General features: G+C 34.7%; 1 protein-coding gene across 1 annotated transcript in view; it reads left to right on the top strand.

Annotated features, from left to right (window-relative positions):
- Gabrg1 (gamma-aminobutyric acid type A receptor subunit gamma1) overlaps positions 1–27602 on the top strand; it is a 79038-nt gene that overhangs the window by 39598 nt on the left and 11838 nt on the right. The window contains exons 3-8 of the mRNA XM_021163034.3: positions 403–470; positions 12407–12627; positions 14306–14388; positions 16857–16994; positions 17790–17942; positions 20135–20346. Coding sequence (XP_021018693.1) covers positions 403–470; positions 12407–12627; positions 14306–14388; positions 16857–16994; positions 17790–17942; positions 20135–20346 — 875 coding nt within the window. The remainder of the gene's footprint in view (positions 1–402; positions 471–12406; positions 12628–14305; positions 14389–16856; positions 16995–17789; positions 17943–20134; positions 20347–27602) is intronic.

The following is a 27602-nucleotide window of genomic DNA, read 5'->3' as shown; positions in this document are numbered from 1 at the left end:
TTTAAATATATACATAGATTATATATGTAAAAGTATAAATATATATTATTTATATATAGAAATATAGTCTAATCCTAAAGGCCTAGAACTAACCCAGAAAAAAAATCTGGTAAAGATTTTATTGAATATAAAGTTGTAATTTTGGTGAACAAAATTTTAGTGAACAATTTTTAGATATCTGTAATATTTTAGACTGTACTCATGAAATATTAACTCTGATTTATATTCATATAACTGATTTCAAATTAAAATTATTTTCAGACTTTGTAACAGGTTTTTGTTGATACATTTCATAACGAGTACATTACTATTGAAATAATTAAATAATATGATGCAAAACTAAGTTTAGGGTTTCTCTCAATCCTTGATATCATTAACCATTCATTCTGTGCTAATTTGCAGTGAGACCCACAGTGATTGAAACAGATGTTTATGTAAACAGCATTGGACCTGTGGATCCCATAAACATGGTAAGAGCTGTGACAATACAGGGTTCATGAATGTATGCCTCACAGCAGAATGAGGAAATGTGTGAATTAAGATGATTGATTGTGAAATAATTCTCTTTTAAGACATAAATTGCAGCCGGGCGTGGTGGCGCACGCCTTTAATCCCAGCACTCGGGAGGCAGAGGCAGGCTGATTTCTGAGTTCGAGGCCAGCCTGGTCTACAAAGTGAGTTCCAGGACAGCCAGGGCTACACAGAGAAACCCTGTCTCGAAAAACCAAAAAAAAAAAAAAAAAAAAAAAAAAAAAGACATAAATTGCTATTATCTTGATTAGTATTCAATTTGACACAGAATAAGTTCATCTGGGTAGAGATAACTCCAGTCGAGAGAAAATGACTCTATCAGGTTGCCCCGAATGCAAGTGTTTGGGGAATTTTCTTAATCAATGATTGATGTGGGTAGTGTCACACCTGGGCAGGTGGTTCTAGGTTGTCTGAGAAAATAGAATGAGCCGGCTCTGGGGAGCAATCCAGTAAGAAGCAGTCCTCCAAGGTCAATGCTTCATTTCCTTTTTAAAAGGTTTTGGCCTGCCTGCATTTTTGTGAAGGCTTTCCAAAATGATGGACTGTTGTCAGTAAGCCAATAAACACATTCTTCCTCAAGGTTCTTTTTTTTTTTTTTTTTTTTTTTTGATGTGGGTCTTTATCACAGCTATAGGAAACAAACTAGGAGTACTCTGTGTCAAATATAGGCAAGTGGAGATAAGACACTCATCATGGCAGAACTAGTAACACCTTATTCCAGTGGGTTCGATTTCTAGTGCATAAGTAATTATCACCCGATTTATTAAGAGTCAATCTCTGATGAAATCTAGGGAGAGAAAAATGAGAAAGCCCAATGTGAAAAAAGACTAAAATTAACAAGGCTTGGTAGAAAAACCAACGAACAAAACAGACATAGTATATGCTAGCAATTTTATGATTAATGGAACTAAGAATTTAGCCAAGCAGTGGTGGTGCATACCTTTAATCCCAGCACTTGGGAGGCAGAGGCAGGCAGGAGAAGAAGAAGAAGAAGGAGGAGGAGGAGGAGGAGGAGGAGGAGGAGGAGGAGGAGGAATTTTAATAGCTTTTACTCATTAAAAGGCTTTTATTTTAATACCTTTTATTTATTAAAGAATAAAGATTTGTAGCTTCTATGAAGCTACAAAACCCCATTCTACATCACATACTTCTGTGTATACATAATGGGTTCAGTAATATACTGTATTATGTAGATCCTCTAACACTGCCATCAGTGGTTAGTTTTCCAGGGTTTCTATAAGCATATAGAGACTATTGTGAGAGGAATTCAATCCACAGTTGCAGAAGAGAGAAGTATAAGATTTTCATGGGCATTGTTCATGTCCATGTTCCCATTGGATCCCAACAACGCTTCTGTATGCTTGCTTATTCTTGGTGTCTGTTTGAGTATATTTTTAAATATTTTTTATAAAATTATGTATATTCTTTAATGTGAATATAGTCTTCAGACATGATATGCTTAAAAAAGTAAGTTTACATTTAAAAGTGTATGTGTCTGTGTGCATATGTGTGTGTGTGTGTCTCTGTGTGTGTGTGTGTGTGTTTGTCACTGTCTGTTGGTCTATCAATCTGTGTGTCGTTGTGGATGTATGCTCATAAGTGGAGGTATCCTGGAAGCCAAAGACTTCAGATGTTCCTAGAACTGGAATTATAAATGGTTGTAAGTAGTTCACTGTTGGTTTTGAGAACTAAACTTTGGTCCTTTGGATCAGCAGTACATATTTCTCAGCACTGAGTGACTTCTTTAACCTCATTTTCAGTATCTTAATGTTCATTTTCAATTATATTTGAATTGAATAAGGATTGAGATTAAAAGTTTTATTTGCCCGTAGTATTTTCCTTAATGATTCCTGTTTGCGAATGCAGTCATGTTCTGAGCTACTGAACAAGTAGAATTCAATATGAATTTGAAGCATATACATCTCAATAAGAGAATCTCTAAATTTTTTTTCTTATTTTTTTCCTTGAACAATTTATTCAGTATCACAGAAGGAAAATTGTGTCTCATGGTAGTCCTTAATTGCTTTTTATATACAGTACTTACTAGGGTTTGAACTCAGAGCTCCAAACATGCTAGCCAAGTGCTGCACAAGTGACTTATGTGCATAGCTCATTTATTACTATGTACCAGGAAAACTATCATGATATGTACCTTTTGCATGTTTCTAGTCATCTGAGTCATACAATAGTATCCTTGGTTTCTCTCTTTCTCCTGGCTCAGCAGTTCAGCGCATTGATTACCTCTCCAGAAGACCCATGATTGATTCCTCACCTGTATGGAAACTCATAATCATCTTAATTCATATCCCAGGGTTCTGACACCCTCTTCTAGGGACACCATACGTGGAAGATATGGACATATATGCAAGAAAAAATACATCCATCCATACATATATACATACATACAAATGATAAAATATAATGAAAAATTCACTCTCTGAATATAATGTTCTCATGCCTAACACAAACTTCCACAGCTGCTGACCTTGATGGATGTAATGACAGAATTTTGACCATACCATAACTGATGTACTCGTAATCTTAAAGGAAGTGAGTATAAGCAGGCTGTTGTTAAATAAAATTTGAGATGATAATGTGGTTCCCCATTGGACTAGCCTAAAAGATGGTCTTATTTATGGGCTAATATGCAGGGCAAAGAGGACTATAGTCAGATCTTCAAAATTTTTCTAACCCTCTTTCTTCTTAAAAGGTAATTAAATGAAATTGCTATTGAATCTAAGGACACTAAAATATGTGGGGAAGAAAAATAAGGTCTATGGCGCAGAACATAGAATTTATTGTAGAAAAACTAATAAACAAAACAGAACACAAAACCAACCGAAAGCCCACAGTTACAGAAGGGACTAGCAAGAGCCTGTGTAGAAAATAATTTTAACTAAGGAATTCAGGACAAATAGAACCCACATTTCATGCAATGAACAGAATTGCTTTGCTGTGATTATAGTCAAGAAAGGGCACCTGAGCACAACTTACCAGATAAGAGCACAGCTTCAAATTTATCTCACTAATTGCCGATACAGTTGCAGGGAGAGAAAAGTCTTCATGCACTGTTATAACTGTTACATGGGACTGGTTTTCCTTTGTTATAGAATGTTATCTTTCTTTTGAAAGTTGCCTATTAAGTAGCACATTATAAATCCTAAAACTTCACTTCATAATTATTTATAGATTTCTTTCCTGTGTTTCACGATTGTATCACAAGTTTGAAATAAAATTTTATATTAACTCCATGAATGTTTCAGCCAATTAATCGATCCTTTCTTTAATTTTTCTTTTGAGAATTTACATTGAAAATATTCAAGAATGCACTAATGAAGGCTGAAAAGAGCTAAGTAATGTGAAGAAGTATTATAGTTTTGCTTATATTCTTATTAAAATACATAAATACAGGCAGAGGAGCAGCTACATCCAGATCTGAAGCAAGATAATATCAAAAGGGTTGCTATAATGGAAGTAAACTACTTTCCCCCTTGTAAATTTACTATCTTTGAGAAATGGATATGGTTTTATTTGGCTGATCACATACAGCTCGTCATTATCTTCTGACTAATGGGTGAAACAACCAAAGTTAAAGAATTCAGGAAGGGGGACAACACTTGAAATGTAAATAAATAAAGTAACTGGAAAAGAAAAATTTCTCCAGTGAAGACAAAAGAGAAGCAACCAGAAAGTGTTTGTGTTCAGAGACTAGAGCAGGACATTAGCAGGTGTAACAATACCGTCTCATTGAAAACTGCAAGCATGCACTGTATACGAGCCTTAGTGGGAATCACTGGAAATGAAAGACAGGGAGAAGTAAACATTAAAATCCTGACACAGGGTAGAGCCCAGACCACAACTTTCAAACATAATCCCTCTTCTCCCTGTTACCAGAGTGGCCTCTCACATAGTCACAGAACACAGTTTCTGAAATCCCATAGATCCTTCTTGCTAGAATTTCTTTTTTTATTTGATATTTTCTTTATTTACATTTCAAATATTATCACCTTTCCCAGTTTCTCCTCCAAAAACCCCTCCCCTCTCCTCCCTCTGCTCACCAACCCACCCACTCCCATTTCTTTTATATATATATATATTTATATATATATATATATAGTATTTTTTAATTAGGTATTTTCTTCATTTACATTTCCAATGCTATCCCAAAGTCCCCCATACACCCCCCCCACTCCCCTACCCACCCACTCCCAGTTCTTGACCCTGGAGTTCCCCTGTACTGAGGCATATAATGTTTGCAAGTCCAAAGCCATTTCTAACTGGCTCTGGTAACAGAGACAGGGCTGAGAACCAACGATCCAGATATGAAGTGTGTAATTTAGAGACAACTTGAAGAATCAGTGGGGTTATATTCCAAATACCAGACTGCCAGTGTAGGCTACATGGCTAATGGTACAAACAGAATTGGGTCAAGTTGGTAAATAAAGTGAAATTATATTAGTCAATATAGAAATATTTCACAAACAAGCTTTTTTTCATGTTAGTTTTAAAAGGAAAGGAAAGTCAAAAGAATTTTAGAACAAAGATACATGGAGAGCTGCAAAGTCAGAAGTTCTGTTCAAAAGGAGATGGGAATAAAGGCTGGTTCTCTTCAAGTATGAGGAAGACACTTTGCTCTGTTTAATTCTCATGAATTTAACACAATAGAAAACTGTTAAAGCTGTGTGTGTGTGTGTGTGTGTGTGTGTGTGTGTGTGTGTGTGTATCTGTGTGCTGGCAATAAATAATGTGTCTGTATTGTCTTATGAGTCAGTCTAGCAGATAAAATCTCTACGTTGCTTCCCCAACACTATTTTCTCCCTTCTCTTCTTCTCAGTTACTTCTACATTTAAGAAAAGGCAGGGGGACCCCATGAGATGTAGCTTTTACACATCAAAGAAAATATTCCCTTTTCTTTTATTATATTAACAGGAAACGTTTTTATGCCACGTGCATTAACTTGAGAAATTATGAACAGGAAACAATGGCACAAGAATAAAGCTTTGTTTCTTTTCTTAAAAGATTAAGTAGTCTGCAAGTGCTGTGAAGTGGAGAGAAAATAATTTGGGAATTGGGGAAGAGTTGTTATGTTTAAAGAAACCCACCTGCAGTTTTGACTTTTAAGTTTATTCCCTTGGTTTTTATGATCATTAAAATCTTGCCACCATAGTTTAATTTCCTTTCTTATGCACCAGTCATTATATTTTGTCACCAATTACTCATAAAAGTGAATTTAACCACAAATCATATTTTAGAACAATAGGGAACATTTTTAATATAACACTAGCAAAGAAAAAAATCAGTTATATATATATATATATATATATATATATATTATTTTTTTCTCTTGGACTCTATGATCTGGTATGCTCATTTGCAATGGATTTACTAATTACATAGAAAAATTAATGTTCAGGCACGCAAAATTCAAAATAAAATTTATCTTGCCTTAGATAAAACTTTTTTTTTTTTTTTGGTTTTATAAACTACCCTTTGTATAGTCTTGAAGTGTCTGTGTATGCGGGTTTGTGTATGCGGGTACATGCAACAAGGCATGCAAATGGAGGTCAGAGATCAACACTGTGGACGTAGTTTCTTTTTCCACCTATGACTTGGCTTCTCAGGCTCAAACTCAGGTTATACACACAAAGGACTTATAAATGATGAACCATCACACTGGTCCAATTTTGTTTTTATTTTATTAGGGTTTGTTGTATTTATTGTTGCTTACCTGATGAAAATTTGTGCAATCACTTCTCAGTTTGTAATATAGAGGTTCTTTCTGTGAGAGATGAAAAAGAGAAATGAGGAAAGATGCCACATTTTTGCAAATATTTGGGTTATTTTATTATCCAATCATTTATTTATTTTACTATTTTAGCAAATAGTTGTTTTTCAGTAAGTAGGAAAGTAAATAGATAAAAAGATCGATGTACAAATCCATATCAATTTAAGCTGTTAATGGTAAGCCCAGTGCCCTTTGCTAGAAAAGAAAAGTTGATAGGAATAGTGTTTTCCTATATTGCAAGATAATGTAGAGCCAGTGATTTAGTGTAATAATGCAATCAACAGTAATTCTGTTAGGGAGAGAGAAATAGTGGGAAGGAGAGGGGATAGAAGAAATGAAAGATGGAAAGAAATAAGCGGAGAAGGGAGAGAGGTAGAGAGGGAATGAAGAGACAGAAAGAGGCAAAAAGGGAGGGAATAAAAGAGGACAGGGCTAGTTCTTGTTGTCATTGTGAACTTACAGTGAGCAGAGTTGTGATCAAATTTTCCTACATGTTGCAGGCTTTTATGAATTTACTTTCTTGCATCACAATTAGGGTAAGAAAAATCAGGAGAGCATGAAAAGACTGAGCTTGAAAAATGTAGAATAACTATTTTGCAAAAAATTATAGACTCTAGAAAGAAATGAGAATGCTTTGAGGAAAATTATATTTAGCCATCTGTGCAATGAGATAGCTAAGTGTGTATATGAGTAAACTTGTATCTTACAAATGATGTTTCACATACTCAAATCTGATTCCTAATGGCTTTCCAAATCTTGTTTTCTGGGAATGTCTTTGAATACTACATGTCTTCAGGGTTAATTTCTTTCTAGAATTGATGATCATTTAGGTAAAACTCTGCATGCAGTGAAAATACAATCATGAGCCTATAAGTGTCAATTTTTAGTGTATTTTTCCATTCAATTGAGAAATATGAAACAAAGCAGAATTAAAAATAAGGTGAGACAACATGAAAACAAGTGTAAACACTCTTAGAAAACATGACATAAAATTCTTCCTCCCACCAAAATGACTCATTTCCCTTGTCTAGAAATAAGAGAAGAGGATATTATTTGTTAGATAGCTTTCATTCCAAAGCCAAAGAAAGCTAGCTATTCCTAGCATGATGGTACCCTGAAGAATAATTTCTATGTTATTTTGCCTTGGGTAAGATTACTAGTAATTTTTCCAAAATAACATTCCAGAACTTTTTGTTTTAAGTTTTATTTTAATGTCATTAACATATTAGAACATTTTTTAATCGAGGAAACTAGCTTCTACAATGGGAATAACTCTCCCTAAGTCACATGAAAGCTTAAGAGAACAAATTTAGTTCCTCCAAAGGTAACTTGGCCTCCAGAATGCTAAGCTTGAGCATGGAGCTCTAGCATCCCCTGCTCTCTGTCTGCCTGTCTGCTCTGCAGATTTTAGACTTGTCATACTTCCCAGGTCACATGAGCCAATTCTTTATGAAAAGCCTATCTACTCTCTGTCACCTGTCCCTTGGAAGTATCTGCTCTTTCTCTGCAAAAACTGCTCAGCACAAATCCATGGAGACAATTATGTACTGTTCTGGGTGCCAAATGGTTAGACATAGGAGTGAGTACTAGGTTCCCTGTTGTGCTCAAGTCTCCCTAAGGCTTGGGAAGTTCTTATTTTCTATGTGATGGCAAGAGTTTGGCTGTGGCTGTACTAAGTTGGATATTTTACTCTTTAAAATTACACGCAGACTATTATGAAACTTACACCTGATAGTAAAAATGTGTTTAAGCATCATATGGAAAATCAACAAATGAATTATTAGGATTTTAAGTTCTTAGCTCCAATTTTCATAGCATATGGATTTAGAGCCAGATTTCTTTTTTTTTTAATATATTTTTATTACATATTTTCCTCAATTACATTTCCAATACTATCCCAAAAGTCCCCCATAGCGCCCCCCACTTCCCTACCCACCCATTCCCATTCTTTTGGCCCTGGCATTCCCCTATATTGGGGCATATAAAGTTTGCAAGTCCAATGGGCCTCTCTTTCCATTGATGGCCGACTAGACCATCTTTCGATACATATGCAGCTAGAGACAAGAGCTCCAGGGTTCTGGTTAGTACATCATGTTGTTCCAACAATAGGGTTGCAGATCCCTTTAGCTCCTTGGGTACTTTCTCTAGCTTCTCCATTGGGAGCCCTGTGATACATCCAATAGCTGACTGTGAACATCCAGATTTCTATCTCAGAAAAAAATAGAGGATTTTATATTAAGTGGACAAAAGCTTACACATGTAAAATATTGTGTGTATTTTGTAAAACAAAAAAGGCATCTTTGACATACACACACACACACACACACACACACACAAAGACCATTCTTTTGCATGCACTTCTTCACTTAGAGTCACATTACCAATTCATTAATCAAGGTGTCATGTACCTTCCAAACTCCATATGTACCGATATAACTAAGTCTATGTAAATTACCTCTAGCTAAAAATAATTTCTACCAGTTTTTACCATTTATCTATACTTATTCTAACCTTTATTGATTTTTGAGTATTTATTAAGCTCATATTTATATCAAACAAAAAGAGCAAGATATGTAAAGCATCAAAAGTTGTTTGTTGAACAGGTTAACAAATTAATATTTATGATACTGTGATATTTGCAAACTACATTCACAGAAACAAAGCCAGAGCCGAAGGGTTCAATGTTGGATTCAGGACTCATGAGAATTTCTTGAATTTCTCTCATTTTATGGTTTTTTGACCTCCATAGTTTCACTGAATTTTTTTTTACAAAAAAACCATCAATTTTTTTTTACTTAATGTGATATTTTCATGTCTTCTGTTTTTATGATGATTGAGTGAAATACAATTGGTTCTGTGAAGTGTTACCACTAATACTCCTAGAATATGGGTTCACTGCTCAACTCTCTCCCTGTCTGTATCTTTATTGTAGCTTAGAGATAACTAGGTAGTTAAACAAAATATTAATACAAATGTATACAGACAAGATCAGGATAAATCAAACAGTACAATAACGTTATAACTATAGTAGCTGGGGAGATCATGCATTTTATGTGAATATTTTTCCATTCCGAAAAAAAAACAAAAACCAAACATACCCCCTGGCCCACCTTCAAACTGAGTTTTTCAAAAGGTAGCTACATTATACAACTTTGGTTTCTGTACTAATATTCTCTTATGATTTTGTCTTGCGCCCTTACAAATCAGTGTAGTACATTTTTCTCATGTATTCATTTTCTTGGTTAAGTTTCAAGGAGACAGTTAAGTATACACGGCATGGCCGATCTCAAGAAGGAGATGTACTGTTCCTTATCTGAAATGTTTCTGCTAGAAGCTATTGTACTTGTTCTGAGTCAATAGAAACTCCATTTCGGATTTTTTTTCTTATTTTTATGCAGATGAGTGTAACCTTTAAATAGGAACATAAAGTACAAGAACATAGTTTGATCATTTTCTGGAAATTACTCTAATATGAGTGAGTAAACAAAAGTGGACTTTTTGATTACATATAAAATGGCACAGACTTCAATAACCTTCTTATCTCAGTAAGACATTTATTAAGGATTAGCAGTTTAAAAGGGCTTGGGAGTACAGCACCTGCAGGGCTTTGTGCAGGACAAGTTATCAAGAAATATGCTCTGCATCTCTTTCTTTTGACCACAGATTAGTTTTGAGTAGAAACATTTCTCTTTTCTTTAATATTTTCTATTTAAAGAAATTTGACCTCTTTAAAACCGTAGCCCCTCCAACAGCGATGAACATATTTAGAATTACTTATAATGAAAAAAAGTTCCATGCTGAGACTATGACCATGAAGGTAAAAAGCCCTGGGTTAATACATTCCTTGAAGTTGCTGAATGGCATTTGTGTTGTTTCAACATTTCTATTACTGGGGAAATCATTCTCAAATGCAACTTTTGATGATATCTTAGTAATCTGGAATTTAAGTATATCTAAGAATCATGATGCTCTTTGTACTAGCCACATTTTTTACTTGGTTTCATATGAATTATCTGCCATATTTGCCCATCCAAGTGTGTAGGGAAAAATGGACTTGGCCTGGGCTAGCTGCCTTGAGAGGGTTCTTCAGGGTAGACTCATGGCTCCTGGGACACAAAGTGCTTACCAGTTCCTGAGATATCTATGCATTCCCTCAGGTAGTGGAAAGTTCAGACTGCTTTGTTTTTCTCTGTATGTTTCCTTAGTAGTAAAGGAAGCACGGAAGCTTGACAGGACAATCGGTCATAGATATTAATCTTGTGTATCCAGTGTAGCTTACAAACTTCATGTATATTGGCAATTACAACTGTATTTATCCTGGCCATTGACTTTTTATTCCATTTCTGATATAGCTAGAAAAGGCTTGATTGCTTTTAATAAAACTGCTGCAGCATCAGTTTTGCTGGGGACCCTTCAACTAGTCTTATTTTATTTTGTTCCAATAAGTAAGTACAAGTGAATACATGAATGTATGACTTGACTCTGCTAAATAGCATTGGCCACATCTCTTTCCAGGGTTTACAGAGCTTTCACTCTGTTTATATTTGCTGTTATAATTCAACTCTCTGTCATTGGCAAAGTTGGTGTTAGGCTTCAAAGAATTAATCATTTCAGTAAATGAAGAGGAAATATAGATAATTCTCATTGATATAAAATATCTATTAGGAACATTGGCCCTGACCAGTAAATGAGAAAGGGGTTAATTATAATAACCTTTTATTTTAATGATAATAATCATTTTTACACAACTTAAGGAGCAGTCAGTTCAGTGATAGTGTATTTAGAAGTATATTTGTTTTGCTAAAAATTTCTGAGATTCTGTAGCCCACCACTGATGATATTCAGTGAGATAATTAAGAATCTCTATCGTGTTTGTGATAAAATTAAGTTTCCCCTCTTAATTCATCTCTAGATTCCAGTAATCAAATGATAAATATTCTTCCTGCAATCTAGGATTTTATCCAACTTCCCTATTGATAAGATGGGTCCCAGACTGTTTACTCATTAGTCTCCCTGGCTTAAAAATAGATTTTAAATATTCATTAACCAAACTCACAGTCATACTTCCATTTCTCGTGGTAAATATTTCTTTTCAGGCAAACTGACCAATTGCAAATATCACGTCAAGAACGAGGCTGCAATCATCCTTTCTACTAGCCAACATGATACTTCCTTTTTTAAAACTGCTTTTACTTCATTTAACATCAACATTTTGTACACACACAAGCCAATGTCCACACAGAGACATATGTTTATAGTTCCTTTTCTGTATCATTTATTATTGTCCTTTCCATAATTTTTATGAAAATATTTAACACTCATGGCAGGAATTTTTCAGGTTCCAAAAATGGGTGATGTCTGATCTGATATGTGTGTGGCCATATTTCTCTCTCTTGGTAGTTACTTCCTGTCAGCAGATCTTTGCAACCCAGGTCTCAGTAGAACTCTAACAGGAATTTAATATTCAGCCTTGTAAATGACCACTGGAAATTATTAACTCTGACGTGGGGGAAAGTTCTTTATCTTTCGTCATTTGTGCATTTGAGAAATAATTATTGTTGTATATATTTCCCAAGATGTTAGAAAGTTCTGATAACAAGATAGCATATGGAACCATTGACGTGATATTTCAGATGTTATAATTGCTTAGTAGTCAATAAGGCACAACACTATTGAACTCAAATAATGGCAATCAAATTTCCAGACTAAGGATATTATGAGTGACTATTGATAGATTTGTGGATATTTGCCTATTGATTTTGGGCATGTTTATAGGATGCATGATGTAAATACAACCAAATTTAACACTGTTAACAATAGTTATTAACCTCTAAAACTGAAGATAATGGAACTGAAAAAAATTACAACAATTAATACTACAGAAGATATCTGGAATTTTTGGATTTCACGTTATGTGAGTCACTTGAAATCATTTTAAAGGAGGTTTAAAATACCACAATTATTTCTTCAAAGAGACAGAATCTAAGTGCTATTCAATTATAGGAAATCTGTACTATAAAATGCAAATTTCTCAGGAAAGCATCTGAAATGATAACATTATTAATATATTCCTATTGTTTAATCTTATAGGAGTATACAATAGACATAATTTTTGCCCAAACCTGGTTTGACAGCCGTTTAAAGTTCAATAGCACCATGAAAGTGCTTATGCTCAACAGCAACATGGTGGGCAAAATTTGGATTCCCGACACTTTCTTCAGGAACTCAAGAAAATCTGATGCACACTGGATAACAACACCTAATCGCCTGCTGCGGATTTGGAGCGATGGACGGGTTCTCTATACTCTACGGTAATACTGATTGAACCTATAGTTACTTTGTCAGCTACCAAACAGGCCTTCTTCATAACAGCCGAGCAGGACACAGGGGCCCCTTTTATTGGCTAAAATCTAAAATTGAGAACTGTTTTGGTGACACATTTCCATAAGCAGAGATTTTCTTATGTGAAAGGTCTGGGGAAAGCCGTTGATCTTTCTACTTGGAAGCAGAAAAGGTTTTAGCTAGTATTTTAGTATTCACTCATTTATTTATTTGATGTTTTAAGTAGTTTTCATTTTTTATGTATATTACTTTTGTCTGCATTTTATTGAAGCAGTGTTTCTTTGTGTGGCTTTGGCTGCCCTAAAACCAATGAAATAGATCAGGCTGTCTTTGTACTCACAGAAATCCACTTACTTACCTTTGACTCCTCGGTGCTGAGATTAATGGTGTGCATCAACATTGCCCAGCCTTGCTTACATATTTCCCACATTTCCCACATTCATGCCTAGTAGAAGCCAAAAGAAGCATTTGAATCTCCTAGAACTAGATTTATAGATGGCTATGAGCCACTATGTGGATAATGGGAACCCAAATAGGTGCTCTGCAAGATCAGTGAGTGTGCTTAGCTGCTGAGTCTTCTCTCCAGCCTTGGCTTATATTGCTGAATGTGTAATGAAAATTACTGTAATTTTTCCCCTTGGAATTTAATATTATTCTGATTTTTAGCACTGTGGCAAAACATGACAATGAAACAAGTGATGTGTGAGTTCAAATCTACTCAATTTATTCCCACCAACACATATGCTTATTAAAAAACATTGATTTTTACTGTTTTGATTTTACTTTTGAGAGTATAATATAGTTACATTTCTCTCTTCTGTGTTCTTCCTCCAAACCCTCACGTTACATGCATACACATATAAGTATGTGTATACATGTTATATGTACAAGCATGTAAAAATATATTCCTAAATGTGACTTTCTCGATCCATGTAGTGTGTTATTTTTATGTGTCTTCTCAAGGCTGACCCATTGGCCCTAGAGAGACTCTTTCTTGGGAACAATGGATATCCTCTTCCCAGGGAAGACCACCTCTCTTGCTCAGTGGATGTCCTCTTCCCAGGGAAGACCACCTCTCTTGCTCAGTGGATGTCCTCTTCCCAGGGAAGACCACCTCTCTTGCTCAGTGGATGTCCTCTTCCCAGGGAAGACCACCTCTCTTGCTCAGTGGACATCCTCTTCCCAGGGAAGACCACCTCTCTTGCTCTCAACATTTCTTAGTTGCTTGCATTTTTTGTGGCTTCAAGGGGTTTTCACTTTGCCATGTTCCTTGATGTTGTCTTTAAATATTATCATGCAAAATTCTGATAAAAAACCTCATACATAGCCATGTATAATGTATTACTTTCATATTCCTATAAATATATTTACATATATGCATTCATGAAGTTCTAGGAGGTATTTTAATGTAAATGTGGAGCTTCAAACATATAGAGTAGTAGAATAGCTATTTAGTTTGCTTAAGAAAAACTGTTTGAATTTCATACCCAATAGTGAAGAGTGTAGTACTTATTAAAATTTAAGGTAAGCTTAGTATTCTATTATACCATAGTCTATTACAGGAGGTCCAAATGCTGTTTTAAAACAGAAGTGTTTTTTTATGACAAATTATTTCCTTTTATGTAATGTCTTTTTCCATTTAAATAGATTAACAATTAATGCAGAGTGCTACCTTCAACTTCATAATTTTCCTATGGATGAACATTCCTGTCCACTGGAATTTTCAAGCTGTAAGTAAAAACCATTGATAATTTTACAAAGTTTAGCTTCAGTATACCTTATTAATATACAAAATGAAATAAAAATTAGTATTAGAAGTATGATGATTATTCTTCAACCTTTTAGTAAAATAAGAATAAATAGCACATTTGTTGATTGATTTCAAATGAAAAATTGAAAAAAATGTTTTGTGACTATATATGTGTATACATATATATGTGTGTGTGTGTAATTTTCAAAGATTTCAGCTTTATTTCTATATCTTTAACTTTTTTCCCTATGATTTTATTGAAAATTTATTTTAACAAACAATAGAGTTTTATACATATTATATATCCTGCTTGCAATTTTTCTCTCCCAATCCCTCCAAAATGCCATCCGCCACCCTTCCCATTTGAATCCATACCCATTCTGTTTCTCTGGAGAAAACAAACATGCACTGAAGAAAAACCAAAATAAGATAAAACAAACCAATATACAGAGAAAAGAAAAAGAAAAGCAAAGCAAACAAACCAAAACCATTCCTTATTCTTATCTTGGCTAGTCAAAGGCCCATGTGAATCTTGCTTGGCCTTCAAATGTTTCTCCACAACCAGAAATAAAGAAAACATTGTTTTAATTTTATTAATCTTCCTGATGCAATGCTTAACATTATTAACTTGTCTTTTAAACTATGTTTAAAATGGATTGAATAAGAAATATTTACTGTGTGAATAGCAAATATTAGAGAAGTCTGTAATAAATAAGCTGGAAAGCCAAGGTACACAGGACTTATATAATTAAGGAAAAATAGGTGAAATGTAGTTGAATGTTTAGATTTCAATAAATTGAAATTCAAAACCAATCTCCTCTATTCTCACAATGTGATAGTTATAATGTTTTATTGAAATATTTGTTACATTAAATAATTATTCATATATTTATACACATAAATACTATCTAAAAATACATACTCCTTTAAGTAATAATTAAGTCTTAGGAATATGTGGTCATTTTGAGAGTACCATAGTTTATATTTTAGGTTATTAAGATTCTTTCCCTTTTTACAAATCATGCTTTTGTTAAGAGTCTCAGCCATTCCCTACTGGAATGTTAGGTATATATTCCCAAGTAGTACCCAGCATTGTTTTTTCATTTACCTGTTAAATCCTTTGTAATTCAGTATTAATTTCTTGAAATATATTAATAAGTTTACCAAACTACAGCATAATTCTGTACTAATCAGCTCAGATCTCAATTTTTTTGCTTTCTAATCTTTATCTCAGGACACTATAATTGAATTTTCAGACAAGATATGATGACTCATGACATAATTTATAGCTTAATATTGATGGTATGACAATCGATGTTCTCTCTTAAAGTTTCAGTTCTTAACTCTGGGTATGATATTCACTTGACTTTGACTGGTATTACTTGGGACTACTACATCTTATATGATCAATTTGATGTCAATGACAAAAAAACTCATTAGATAACTAATGAGCTATTAGATAACTAATCAGCGATCTTTAGGTTGATCACAGAAGTCCAGGAGGGAAATTCAAATTTTCACTTCTGGTACTTTACAACAACGTATAGACGATTCTATTATAGTTTAAGTGTATTTCAATGCCATAATTCTGTGTTTGTCAATGCCCATGAGATTGTATAAAAATACTGTATGCTTTCTGTACCTATAATGAATATCAGAAAGCAACACACAATGTGATGAGACAAATGAAAAAAATGCAATAGTAAACACTCTTAAGTAGGCCTTCAAAGATGACTTATTTTATTGATTTAATAACAGAATATCCTGCAAAATAATGTATTTCTTTGAAAATATTTACAGTTACTAGTGCAAACTGGTTATATAATATGAATACCAACTCTCGTGTAGAAAGAATTAATTTTTTTCCTAAAATATTTTCAGAAGTTACAAATGATTAAAAAGACAAAAACATGTTAACCACAAGAATTTATATAAGAATTTATAACCAGAAAGTTGACTTGCAATCAACTTAGATTTGAGGATATTTTAAAAATACATTGATTTCAGGTGTGTGTTTGACAGTATTTCAGGAATAACGTCTAGTAGAAAATAGAAATTATCAGGTTACCATGATGTCAAATTATAATTCTAGTACATGAGTTTCTGATATGGCTTTCAAGTTCCAGACCAATGATATATGAGAAATACTGAGAGGACCATAGATCAACATTAACGGTGTTCCCTCATTCCAATACTAATGGTGTTAAAAGAAATCAAATGATACCTCTAATCATCATAACTGCTACACACACACAGAGAGGGAGGGAGGGAGAGAGAGAGAGAGAGAGAGAGAGAGAGAGAGAGGCACCTTTTATATTTGAGGAACCTTGTAATACTAAATGAGAGAAGGATTTCCAATAGCCATTGTTTGGATGGTGTTGCTATTGCAATGGTAACTTGTTTGAATTTTGCTATGCTACATATATTTTGTTACAATTTTCTCTCCAGATGGATACCCTAAAAATGAAATTGAGTACAAGTGGAAAAAACCCTCAGTGGAAGTAGCTGATCCTAAGTATTGGAGATTATATCAGTTTGCATTTGTAGGGTTACGAAATTCTACTGAAATCTCTCACACAATCTCTGGTAAGAAGGAAATATAGCTGTCTCCTAAGAGGCTCTGCCAAAGCATGACAAATACAGAAGTGGATACTCACAGCCAACCATTGGACTGAGCACAGGGTCCCCAATGGAAGAGCTAGAGAAAGGACCCAGGAGTTTAAGGGGTTTGCAGCCCCATAGGAGGAACAACAATATGAACCAACCAGACCTCCACCAGAGATCCCAGGGACTAAACCACCAACCAAAGAATACATATGGTGGGACTCATGGCCCAAGCTGCATATGTAGCAGAGGATGGCCTAGTTGGACATCAATGAGAAGAGAGGCACTTGGCCCTGTGAAGGCTCAATGCCCCAGTGTAGGGGAATTCCAGGGCCAGGAAGAGGGAGTGGGTGGGTTAGTGAGCAGGGGGAGGGGAGTGAGATGGGGATTTTCAGAGGAGAAACCAGGGAAGGGGCTAACATTTCACATGTAAATAAAGAAAATATCTAATAAAAGAAAAAAAAAAGTAAAAAGAAAAAAAGCCTGAGTCAATTGTAACTTACTGCTCCTAGATTAGTTCTCTGAATCATATATTTTCATGATGGAATTTCATTCTAAGGAATATTTGATGGCTCTTTACTAAAGCTCAAAGTCTGGTGCAAGTCATTTGATTTTTATTGGCCAATATAAAAGAATAAACCTGAACTATTAACTTAAAAAAAAAAGTCAAATGGGTAGTGTTAGCAGTAGAGGTCAATGTTACTAAGGTTTGTAAAGTAGAATCTACATTTTATATACTTTACTCACTTTAGAACACATCTATTTTCTTTTTTGCAGGAGATTATATTATCATGACTATTTTTTTTGACCTGAGCAGAAGGATGGGATATTTCACAATTCAGACGTACATTCCATGTATTCTAACAGTGGTTCTTTCCTGGGTGTCCTTTTGGATCAATAAAGACGCAGTACCTGCTAGAACATCCCTGGGTAAGGCTATGCTACTACATCATAAGAAGTTAAAGATTAATACATAAAACTTTATTGATGAATATGTTAGAAATATCCCCTAGACTACAGTGAGGTAATAATAAATAGAAAAGCTTAGTATTATACCAAATTGAAAGGACTTTTAAAAAGAAATAAAAACAAAACAAAACAGAAAACCCTACTGTAAGAACTTTGAATTCAAAAATTCATATTTTTCCTGTAGACAGAACTTAAACATATATAAAAATTAACACATAAAAAGCAGAGAGGGAAAAATATCTAAATTTCATTATATCATTATTTTAATTGCTTTATAACAAAAACTGTTTTGTTTTAGCAGAGTCACAAAAATGTCAATAGTAGCTCACTAGTGAATCCTGAAATCACAAATCAATACTCAGCTGTTCCAAGAGACAGATATCTGGAAAGAACATGACACTTCCTGGCTCCCGTACCAGTGATTCGTTCCTCTTAGAGTTTCCTGTGCAATAATTTAAAGAGGACTTGCTATTCATATTTTATAAAATAGATTTTTGTCTCTCTCTGTAAGAGTGTGTTGTGGTGAACATGCTATCTAAAAAAATAACTGATGTACCTTATATGTGATTATAAGTGAGAGAGAATCTATTGTCCTTGTAGTGATATACAAGGAAAACTTATTAAACAATTTATTCATTGACAGCATGAAGATTGAATTTCAATACAATTATAATGGTGTCGAAAATATAAAGTTAAGTTGTTTTTACTTTCTGTCGTCAATAGGTTTTGCTATAAGTTCTATGAGAGCTGTTAAACACATCCATCTAATAAACATAGTAAAATGCAAATCACATAAATGTGTCAGTAATAGAACCTGTAGATTCACATATCAGAAAACAATTAGGGGAGTCTTATCAAAGGTGCAGACGAAGTGAGTGAAAAAATGTACATATCTAAATTTTATTTATATTAATTATTTAAAAATATTTGATGGTCTTAGTTAAATTACTTAAGGAACTTTTTGTATGATAATAACATAATAACTTAGTTACTGGGTATGTTGATAGCTCTCATCTATAGGTATAAGAAAAAGTGATTAAGACATTGTTCTTAAGATCACATAGCAAATAAGAGAAAAGTCAGAAGGTGAACCTAGGTTTCCTTATATTTATCAAAATCCACCACATGTGTATCATTTTTATTTCTAACACTAATTATCCATGAAAGAAAAATGGTGTGCATGTCAGAGAATTATTTGTAGATGAATAAGGATGACTGTGTTTTAGACACAAATGATTTAGAGGTTCTTGTCATGTATGTGTCCTAAGACTAACAGAGAGTTCTCAGAGAGAAGACTGATATGTAAAAGTGAGAGAGGAAATGAGTCCAAAGGCCGATCGAAGGGCTTGGCTCGGATGTGTATTACAGTCACACATACTGAATTCTTGGAAATAAAAAATTCATTGTGTTTTTGAAATATAAAATTTATTTAATTCTGTCTGGATCCTAAATTTGGAGTTTTAAATAATAAGTCCAAGTTACGATATGAAAAATATTTTGCTAATATATTAGTATAGGTGATTTTCACTGGGTAAGGCAGAACAAAATAACACAAAAGCCTTTCAATAACTGTTGCTTCAAGTAAGTTGAAAAGTATTTGTTTTTTTTTTTTATTGTACAAGTCCAGTAGTTGTGGTTCATTGTGGTATATATAGTGTGGTAAGAAGGATTCAGGGACACTGGGTTTTCAGCTATGTTGTGGGTGAATTTCTGGAGTTTTCTCATAGTTTAAGGTGGCTATACTGGCTTCTGAATGACAGAAAAGACAGTAGGGCATCTCCAGCAGTGTAGTGTCTTTCTCTAGACATTAATTTGGCTTGGATCTTACTCTGCAGCAAAGTAGGTAGACAGTGAAAATGTTTTTCTGAAAGCCACCTATCAACAAAAATGATTATTTTTTTAACCATGAAGGAAGGTAAGACTGAATATTAGCAGTCAACCTGCAATTCACAGTAATTTAAATCATTAAAATTTCCTACACAAAGAACACAGTGAATGTAATGTAGCCATGGTTACTAGTAATTCTTTCTGGCAATCATATCCTTTTGTTTCTTTTATTTATTTCGGCTGGCAATATTGTCAAATTAGACAAAAGAATACAAATGTTCTGTTAAATTACTTTTAATCATCTATTTTTCCCCCTTTCTTCACAGGCATCACTACGGTTTTGACTATGACAACCCTCAGTACAATCGCTAGAAAATCTTTACCTAAGGTTTCTTACGTGACAGCAATGGATCTCTTTGTCTCCGTGTGTTTCATTTTTGTGTTTGCAGCGCTCATGGAGTATGGAACCTTGCATTATTTTACTAGCAACAATAAAGGAAAAACCACCAGAGGCAGGAAGCTGAAAAACAAGACTTCGGTACGTCTTATTTTTAGTTTTTAATATTGATATGATGATAACTTCACACAGGAGGGAACATTGAATATATTTATCACTCTCCTTTTTTTTTTCTCCTGCTCTTTTATCCCTTCCTTGTTCACAACCTCTCCTTCAACTCTTCTTGTTACATATACAAACATATTTGTACATAATATGTGTGCAGATGTTCACACAGCACTCTGTGTCCATTTACCATTGCTCTTATATGCATTTGTCCAGGGTTGCTCATTTGGGATTAGACATATTATGTGGGAGTCTGTTCCTGGGGCAACTGGTTCTCAGCAACAACTAATCCCCTGTAGCAATGCATCTAGGAGTGACACCTAGAATTTCTCCTGCCACAGCTGGTGTTGTCATGAGGGTCTTGTTCAGGCAAGTAGGCTGCTGAGAATTCATAGATGTTTACTTGTCACGTCTAGGAGATAAGGTCTCTCTACAGGCATCCTCAGCCACTATCTATACAGTTTTTCCACTCCCTCTTCCAGGACTTTCACTTAGCATCAGGGTTCGGAATTGAACCTAAGATGTATCACTTAAGATTGATCATCCCACAGTCAATAATTCTCTGCATGTTCACTAGATCTGTAGCTATATGTCTGTCTCCATTTATTGTAAAATGAAGCTTCTTTGAGGAGCAGTGACAGCTACACTTACCTGTGGATATGACAGGCATTTTCAAAATGGTTAGAAATCACTTTGGATTAGGAAACTGGCAGTAGCTTGTTTGGCTCTCAAGCCTATGACCACTTCAGCCACTGTTAGGAAGCTATGTTTATAGCACCATCATAAATTCTCTCCTTTCAAGCTGGCATTAAGTCCAATTACACAGCTGTTAGTTATTCCTGAATAAAAAGTACTTCTCTTTCACCAATGTGGGCACCTTACCAGTACCTCGTTTTAGTTAGAGATGCTTCTTCTGAACATCCATGAGGTTGCCTTGTTATAGAAAAGGGATGTTTAAGAACATATGATAAAAGATGAACAGAATTCAGGTCAAACTCGATGACTTATAACTGACCAGTCCAAAAATCTTGTTTATAGTTTTCTCTACTAGATATCCCTTACAAAATGACTTTTAAAGTATATATTGTATACAGCATCCAGTCTTGATATTACTATCCTTCACTACCCTTACTCAATCTCGCCTCCCCAGGACTGTGGCAGCACATTTTTATCCCAACTTCATGTTATTTTATTACTATTTATTTTTAAGTGCTTAGTCTTACCAGTCCTGATGATATGCATGTGTGTATGAGATCATCCTATGGGTCCTGAACAACCTTCTGATGTTCATTCTCCTAAAGAAAATGATGCCTTATCTTCGAGCAACTACACTCCATAGTTCCTCATCTAAATAGTGGCTGTGGAAACCACATCCAGTTTCTAGCTACAATTTTTAACTGAATGGATCCAAAGTATGCAATGGAAGATGCTGTTAATTCTTGTGTGGAAAAGCCATTTCCAGAGGACAGTATCTCACCACATCCTTCTTTTTATAATCCTTTTATCTCTGTTTCCCAAAATGTTCCGAGAAGCTTTGTAGGACTCATGGTGTTGATGTAGATGTTCTATCCATTATTGGTCACCTCACAGTGATTTCAAGCACTTTAAAGAGTAATGCGCCGAGATAAAAAGCTTCTCTGACAAAAGGTGAGGCCAGCAGAAAATTAAATATATGGAATATAAACATAAGGACTAATAAGGCAGTTTGAGAAAATGGCCATTTAGAAGAATGACATCGATAAGTTATCCTCTATAGTCTAAGAAGTCCATAGCCAAGAGTTTTGATCATGTTTTCAGTACCCCTTCTGTGAAGCAGTCTTCAAATCTAGTCAAGAAAGCAGTTGGTTAACCCAGAAATAGAATTTTATTATTGTACCAGTGAACAGATCCTGTCTAGCAGGTCAGTGTTGTGGCATTCAGGGACTAGAGATAGATAACACCATTGATGTCCTTTCTTCCCCAGCAGCCTGTATAACACCTTGTAGTGCTATGAAAGCAGGCAGCAGGTAGCTCAGGATTGATTTCTCTGGAAACTCAACCAAGAATGTGGTTTCTCCAGCGATAGAATCTAATTATGAGCAAACATGAGAAATGGCAAAAAAATCTATTGTTTAAGTTTGTATATAGGACTTCCTGACCTTAGGGAGGTAAACTATTCATTTAACTCAGACTTTCATTTAATAATCCATCTCTGTTTGTAGTAGTACTATTCACTAATGTGGAGTATTTCTGTTCTAATTTTTCTTTTAAAAGATTTTATCTTAAGTTAGCTTACAAGTGAATAGGGTTTCATGGTGCTTCTTTCTACATCCTTAGTTTTAATTAATTCATTCTCTTCTTCCAAATCTTTATAGTCCTTGTTTTAGTTAGTGGCCCATTGATGTGAAAAGATAACTTCATCAAAGCAACTCTTATGAAAGAAGGCATTAATTGGGGGCTATCTTAGGGGTTTTGATGGTTACTCCATGATCATCACTGCACAAACCTGACAGGCATGGTGTTGGAACAGGAGCTGAGAGCTTTACAACAGGAACCACAGGTAACACACACACACACACACACACACACACACACACACACAGAGAGAGAGAGAGAGAGAGAGAGAGAGAGAGAGAGAGAGAGAGAGAGAGAGAGACCCTGTCACAACTTTTGAATCCCCAAGCTGTCCATGAAACACCTCCTCTTACAAGGCACACCACCTTCTCCTTCCTAACAATTCACCAACTAAGAAAAAACGTTCAAGTCTATGAAGGTACTGTGTTCATTCCTTTTCAAGATACATCAACCCCCCATCTCCACTTACATCTTTATTCTCCCTCTTTTACCTCTTACCATATGTGTTCTATTATCCTCTCTCATTGTAGTTTTACTTGAATTGCAAGATCATAGGTTCTCAATAGGCTCTCATGCCTTCCAATTGGCCTTCCTGTCTCCAGTCTTAATTACTTCACCACCTACTTTCATGTTTCTGTCCCAAGAATTCCTCTTCTCTGTGTTTATTTCATATACACTCTACAACCCCCCTTTCCACACATGAATCTCCCTCATCAAAAGTCCTCTTCAAGTTCCCTAGTCTCCACATGTGCTACATGTTAAACATACAGGAAAAAACCAAACAATTGACAGAGAATATGTAACATTTGTCCATTTGGGTCCTAGGTCACTTCACTATGTACGACTAATTCCAGTTCCATTATATTTTACAAATTTCACTCTTTGCTATTCTTTAAATTGAGTAGTATCCCATTGTATTTATACACCACATTTTCATTTGTCAGGTGATGGACATCTGGGTTGATTCCATTTTCCATCTTTTGTGAACAAAGCAGCAGTCAGCATGAATGTACAGATACCTTTTGAGTAAGCTATAAAATACTTTGAGCATATGTGGAGGATTGGTTTACACTGTGTAGATCTCTTTTTATTTTTGGAGAAACCTGCAGGTTGTTTTTCAGAGTAGCTGAGCTATATTAGACTCCAATAAATAATGTGTAATACTGGCAAATGGAAATCCAAGATTCTATTAAAGACCAATCATCATACATACATGATTCAACATATATAAACCGTAAGTACTATTTATTCCCAATAGACCAAAAATCAAAAATTGTGTGATTATCTTATTAGGTACCTACAAGTTTCTTTGACAAAATTAATTCAACATGTCTACATGGTAAATGTTTCAGAGAGTGTAGAGATAGAAGAACACTTCTGAACCTAATAAAGCTCTCCTATATCTCTATCTCTATCTATCTATATCATCTATATCTATATATCATCTATCTAATCTATACCTATATCTATCTATCTATCTATCTATCTATCTATCTATCTATCTATCTATCTATCTATCTATCTTTCTATAACACAAACACACATATACCCAACATTCTTCTAAATGAAGAAAAACTCAGAGTACCTCAACTAACATCAGAAAAAGGACATGAGTTCGGGCCATTTCTATTCAATTACTGCAAGATTCCTTTATACTACATTATTTTATATAAGGATGGGAAGTTATTTAAGATACGTTTGAATATGGCTTTTTTTCACACCTGTTATTTCAGCAAGTGGAAGATAGAAGAGAGGGACTGTCATGTGTGCTGCACTATAAAATAAGGCCTTGTGCCAGCGCAACAAAGCAAACATTAATAACATCAAAGATTTCTCTTTGATTTCTATTTCACAATACGTTTGGATTTTCTACAATGAATGGCACATGGAATTAACTTACTTTTAGACAGTAAGGTCACTGTTGAGGTTAAAACCCAGCAGTAGCAGAAAATCTTAGCTGTTACATTCTTTCTTGTTTCTGTAGATTTGTAGACCTTCACTCCACATTCCCAATCACAGTGACAAAATTACAGACTGCATCAATTGATGCTAAAATTGATTTTAATGATTCTAATACATGTAACAACTTGATGACTGACAGTAATTTCATTTTACAAAAGCAATTATAATAACCTGAATCCAATTTCTAACATTCATTGAGGGTTCCAGGAACTGATTTGAGCATTTTGCATGATTTCATTTACACTCAAAGAAACCGTACAAGCACAGGTTCTGTGATTTTTCATGAGGACAGCTTTGCTAGTGTTTGCTCATAGACTAAATACACAGGACTTTTGAGAACCCCCAGCTCCAACTTTCTGCCCTTCATTTTAACATTTCTTCTGTTCAAAGTACTCATAAAAAGTATGCTTTCACTTCACCCAAATTGACAACATGACAGTACATTACTGATTCCAGTAAAAACTCTCAGAGCAGATTATGCTGAAGCTCAAATAAAGACACTGTAAAACATCTATTTTTGACAAGTAGCTTGTAACACTGCAGTAATGTGTGCACCATGAGAGTCATGGGATCAAATTACCCACTTTAAGTTTGAGGTCTTAATGTTTTGGATCTCTTTTCTTATTTTTTTGTGTTTGATTTATAAATTTGGACATAATTTTAATTGTATTTTAATTCCTTTATTGTATTACAAAAGGTAGAGCCTAGTAAACAGCTCTTTTTTTGTTTTTGTTTTGTTTTGTTTTTTTCGAGATAGGGTTTCTCTGTATAGCCCTGGCTGTCCTGAAACTCACTTTGTAGACTAGGCTGGCTTTGAACTGAGAAATCTGCCTGTCTCTGCCTCCCAAGTGCTGGGATTAAAGGTGTGTGCCACCTCTGCCTGGCTAGTAAGCTTTGCTTTTATGTCTTGTGATATTTAAGGAAAGAAGGTAGCCATAAAAATCCAAAAAGTTGCTTTAATCCACAAGTATGTAACTGTCATGAGCTCATATCATCTTAAAAGATGTTTATGACATGATAGCTTGCCCAAATAAACTTAAAAACCACTTACTAGATTTAAAATCAATATCATTATCATTATAACTATGGGTTACGTTTGGGTGTGTTCTTCCACCTACCAGAGGGTGTGTGAAGAGCTCTGAGGACAACATTTCGGCATAGGTCTCTTCCTTCCACCTTTGTGTGTATGTGGGCTCCAGAAATCAAATCAGATTGCCAGGTCTCCAAGGCAAGGATTTTTTTCCATTGTGACATTTTTGTCAGTTTTTCCACTGATAAAATTTAAATAAAGAAAACTGAACATTTTTTTCCTATGATTCTTCTATAGTCAAGGCCAAACATCCGGTTTTCTCTCTTCCTTTTGTCCTTATTTCAAACTTTAAATGTTCATACCTGTTATATTCATTGTGTTTTCTTTATTTGCTTTTTGAAAGTTTTATTAGAGGTTCTTTGAATAAAAATAATGGTTTTAACCCACAGGTAATATACAACGCCATGCGAGCTTTACAATTTCTTTCTACGGATAAGTAATGCAGGAGGCATATTACTAATCAATGCACACCTTCTGTGGAAGAACAGCTCCCTGGTGTAAGACCAGGACATAAAGAACTGAGTGTAGTTCCTGGGGTCAGGTTGACTGAGCAGAGCTGAAACTAGGTCTCTGTGGCAGGAGTGCCCTCATAGAGGCAGGGGGAGGGAGGAGGGGAGAGGGGGCTTTTGGAGGGGAAACTGGGAAGGAGATAACATTTGAAATGTAAATAAATAAAATAACCAATAAAAATGGAAAAAAGGGAAACTTTAAAATTTCAATTTTTTATCAGTTTATCACAATGTATTAAGAACTACTAAAGTCTAGAAATCATTTTACTGTAGTTATTTAAGTATATCATTCTTGTGTTTACTCTCTTAAATTCAGCAACAACTTCAGCAAATTAAACATTATAAATGGAAAAGAAACAGCAATGAGATGACAGTCTTGAAGTACTAAGTGGCAAACAGTAATAGCTCACCATTGATAATTTATAATTGACTGGAAGATGTAAAAATATTTTATAGACATTCAATACAATATTTTCTATCTTTCATGCTTCCCGAGTTTCATATTTTATTAACTCTTACAGATCTAAATTGAAATTTGAAAAACCAGGACAAACAATTAAATTTGTATTCTTGCCTGGTTTGTGTTCGGCCACATATCTTGTTAATCTGGTAGACAGAATGTGCTGATGTGAAGAATAGAGACTTCTGTCCATTTTGTTTCACATCTTCCATTAAGGCACATTGTGGAATCTACATTTTCCTTTTCTTCTAAGCCAACAATGCAGCCCAGACTCAGGTACTGCAGCATCAACACTCGCAGTAGATTCTCTTCTTTAGGATTACTGCTCTCCCTTCTCTCTAGTTTCTCTTTCCATAAATGACTCTTCCTCATGTTTTGTTTTATTTTTCATTTTACTCTTCTTATCTGTGACAGCTGAAGAAATCCAAATTCCATTAAATATGCGAGGTTTGTCCCTTAATAATGTTTACTATTTAATGATGTGCATACAGTTGTATCAAAAGAAAACCTTACAAGTTAGATTAGCTATGCTGGACTGTGAATCAGTACTCTTGTGGACGACGTGAAGACTGTAGACATGAAGAATCTATAAACCTGCCATCAGCAATGATTAACATTTCATGGTGAAGCCTCAATAATTATAGGTTATCAAAAATCTTATAAGCCACAAGATACCTGCACTTTGAGAGTGAATATAATACAGCTTAATTTTAGGCTCTCAATTTTGTTAAAGTATAAAATGATTGATATTTATTTCTATGTCATTGTAAAGGCAATTCGGAGACAAAAGAAATCAATTGTGTACTCTGCCCCTGAGTGTTTCAAGATATGTGTAGACAATCTTGACAGACTAGTATGGTATCCAGAGGGCTATACT

Source organism: Mus caroli, unplaced genomic scaffold (genome assembly GCF_978045245.1).
Source record: "Mus caroli unplaced genomic scaffold, Mus_caroli_1 scaffold_4, whole genome shotgun sequence".
NCBI lineage: Eukaryota > Metazoa > Chordata > Mammalia > Rodentia > Muridae > Mus > Mus caroli.
The sequence above is the reverse complement of the archived record's forward strand: the minus strand, read 5'-3'. Positions and strand labels throughout refer to the sequence as shown.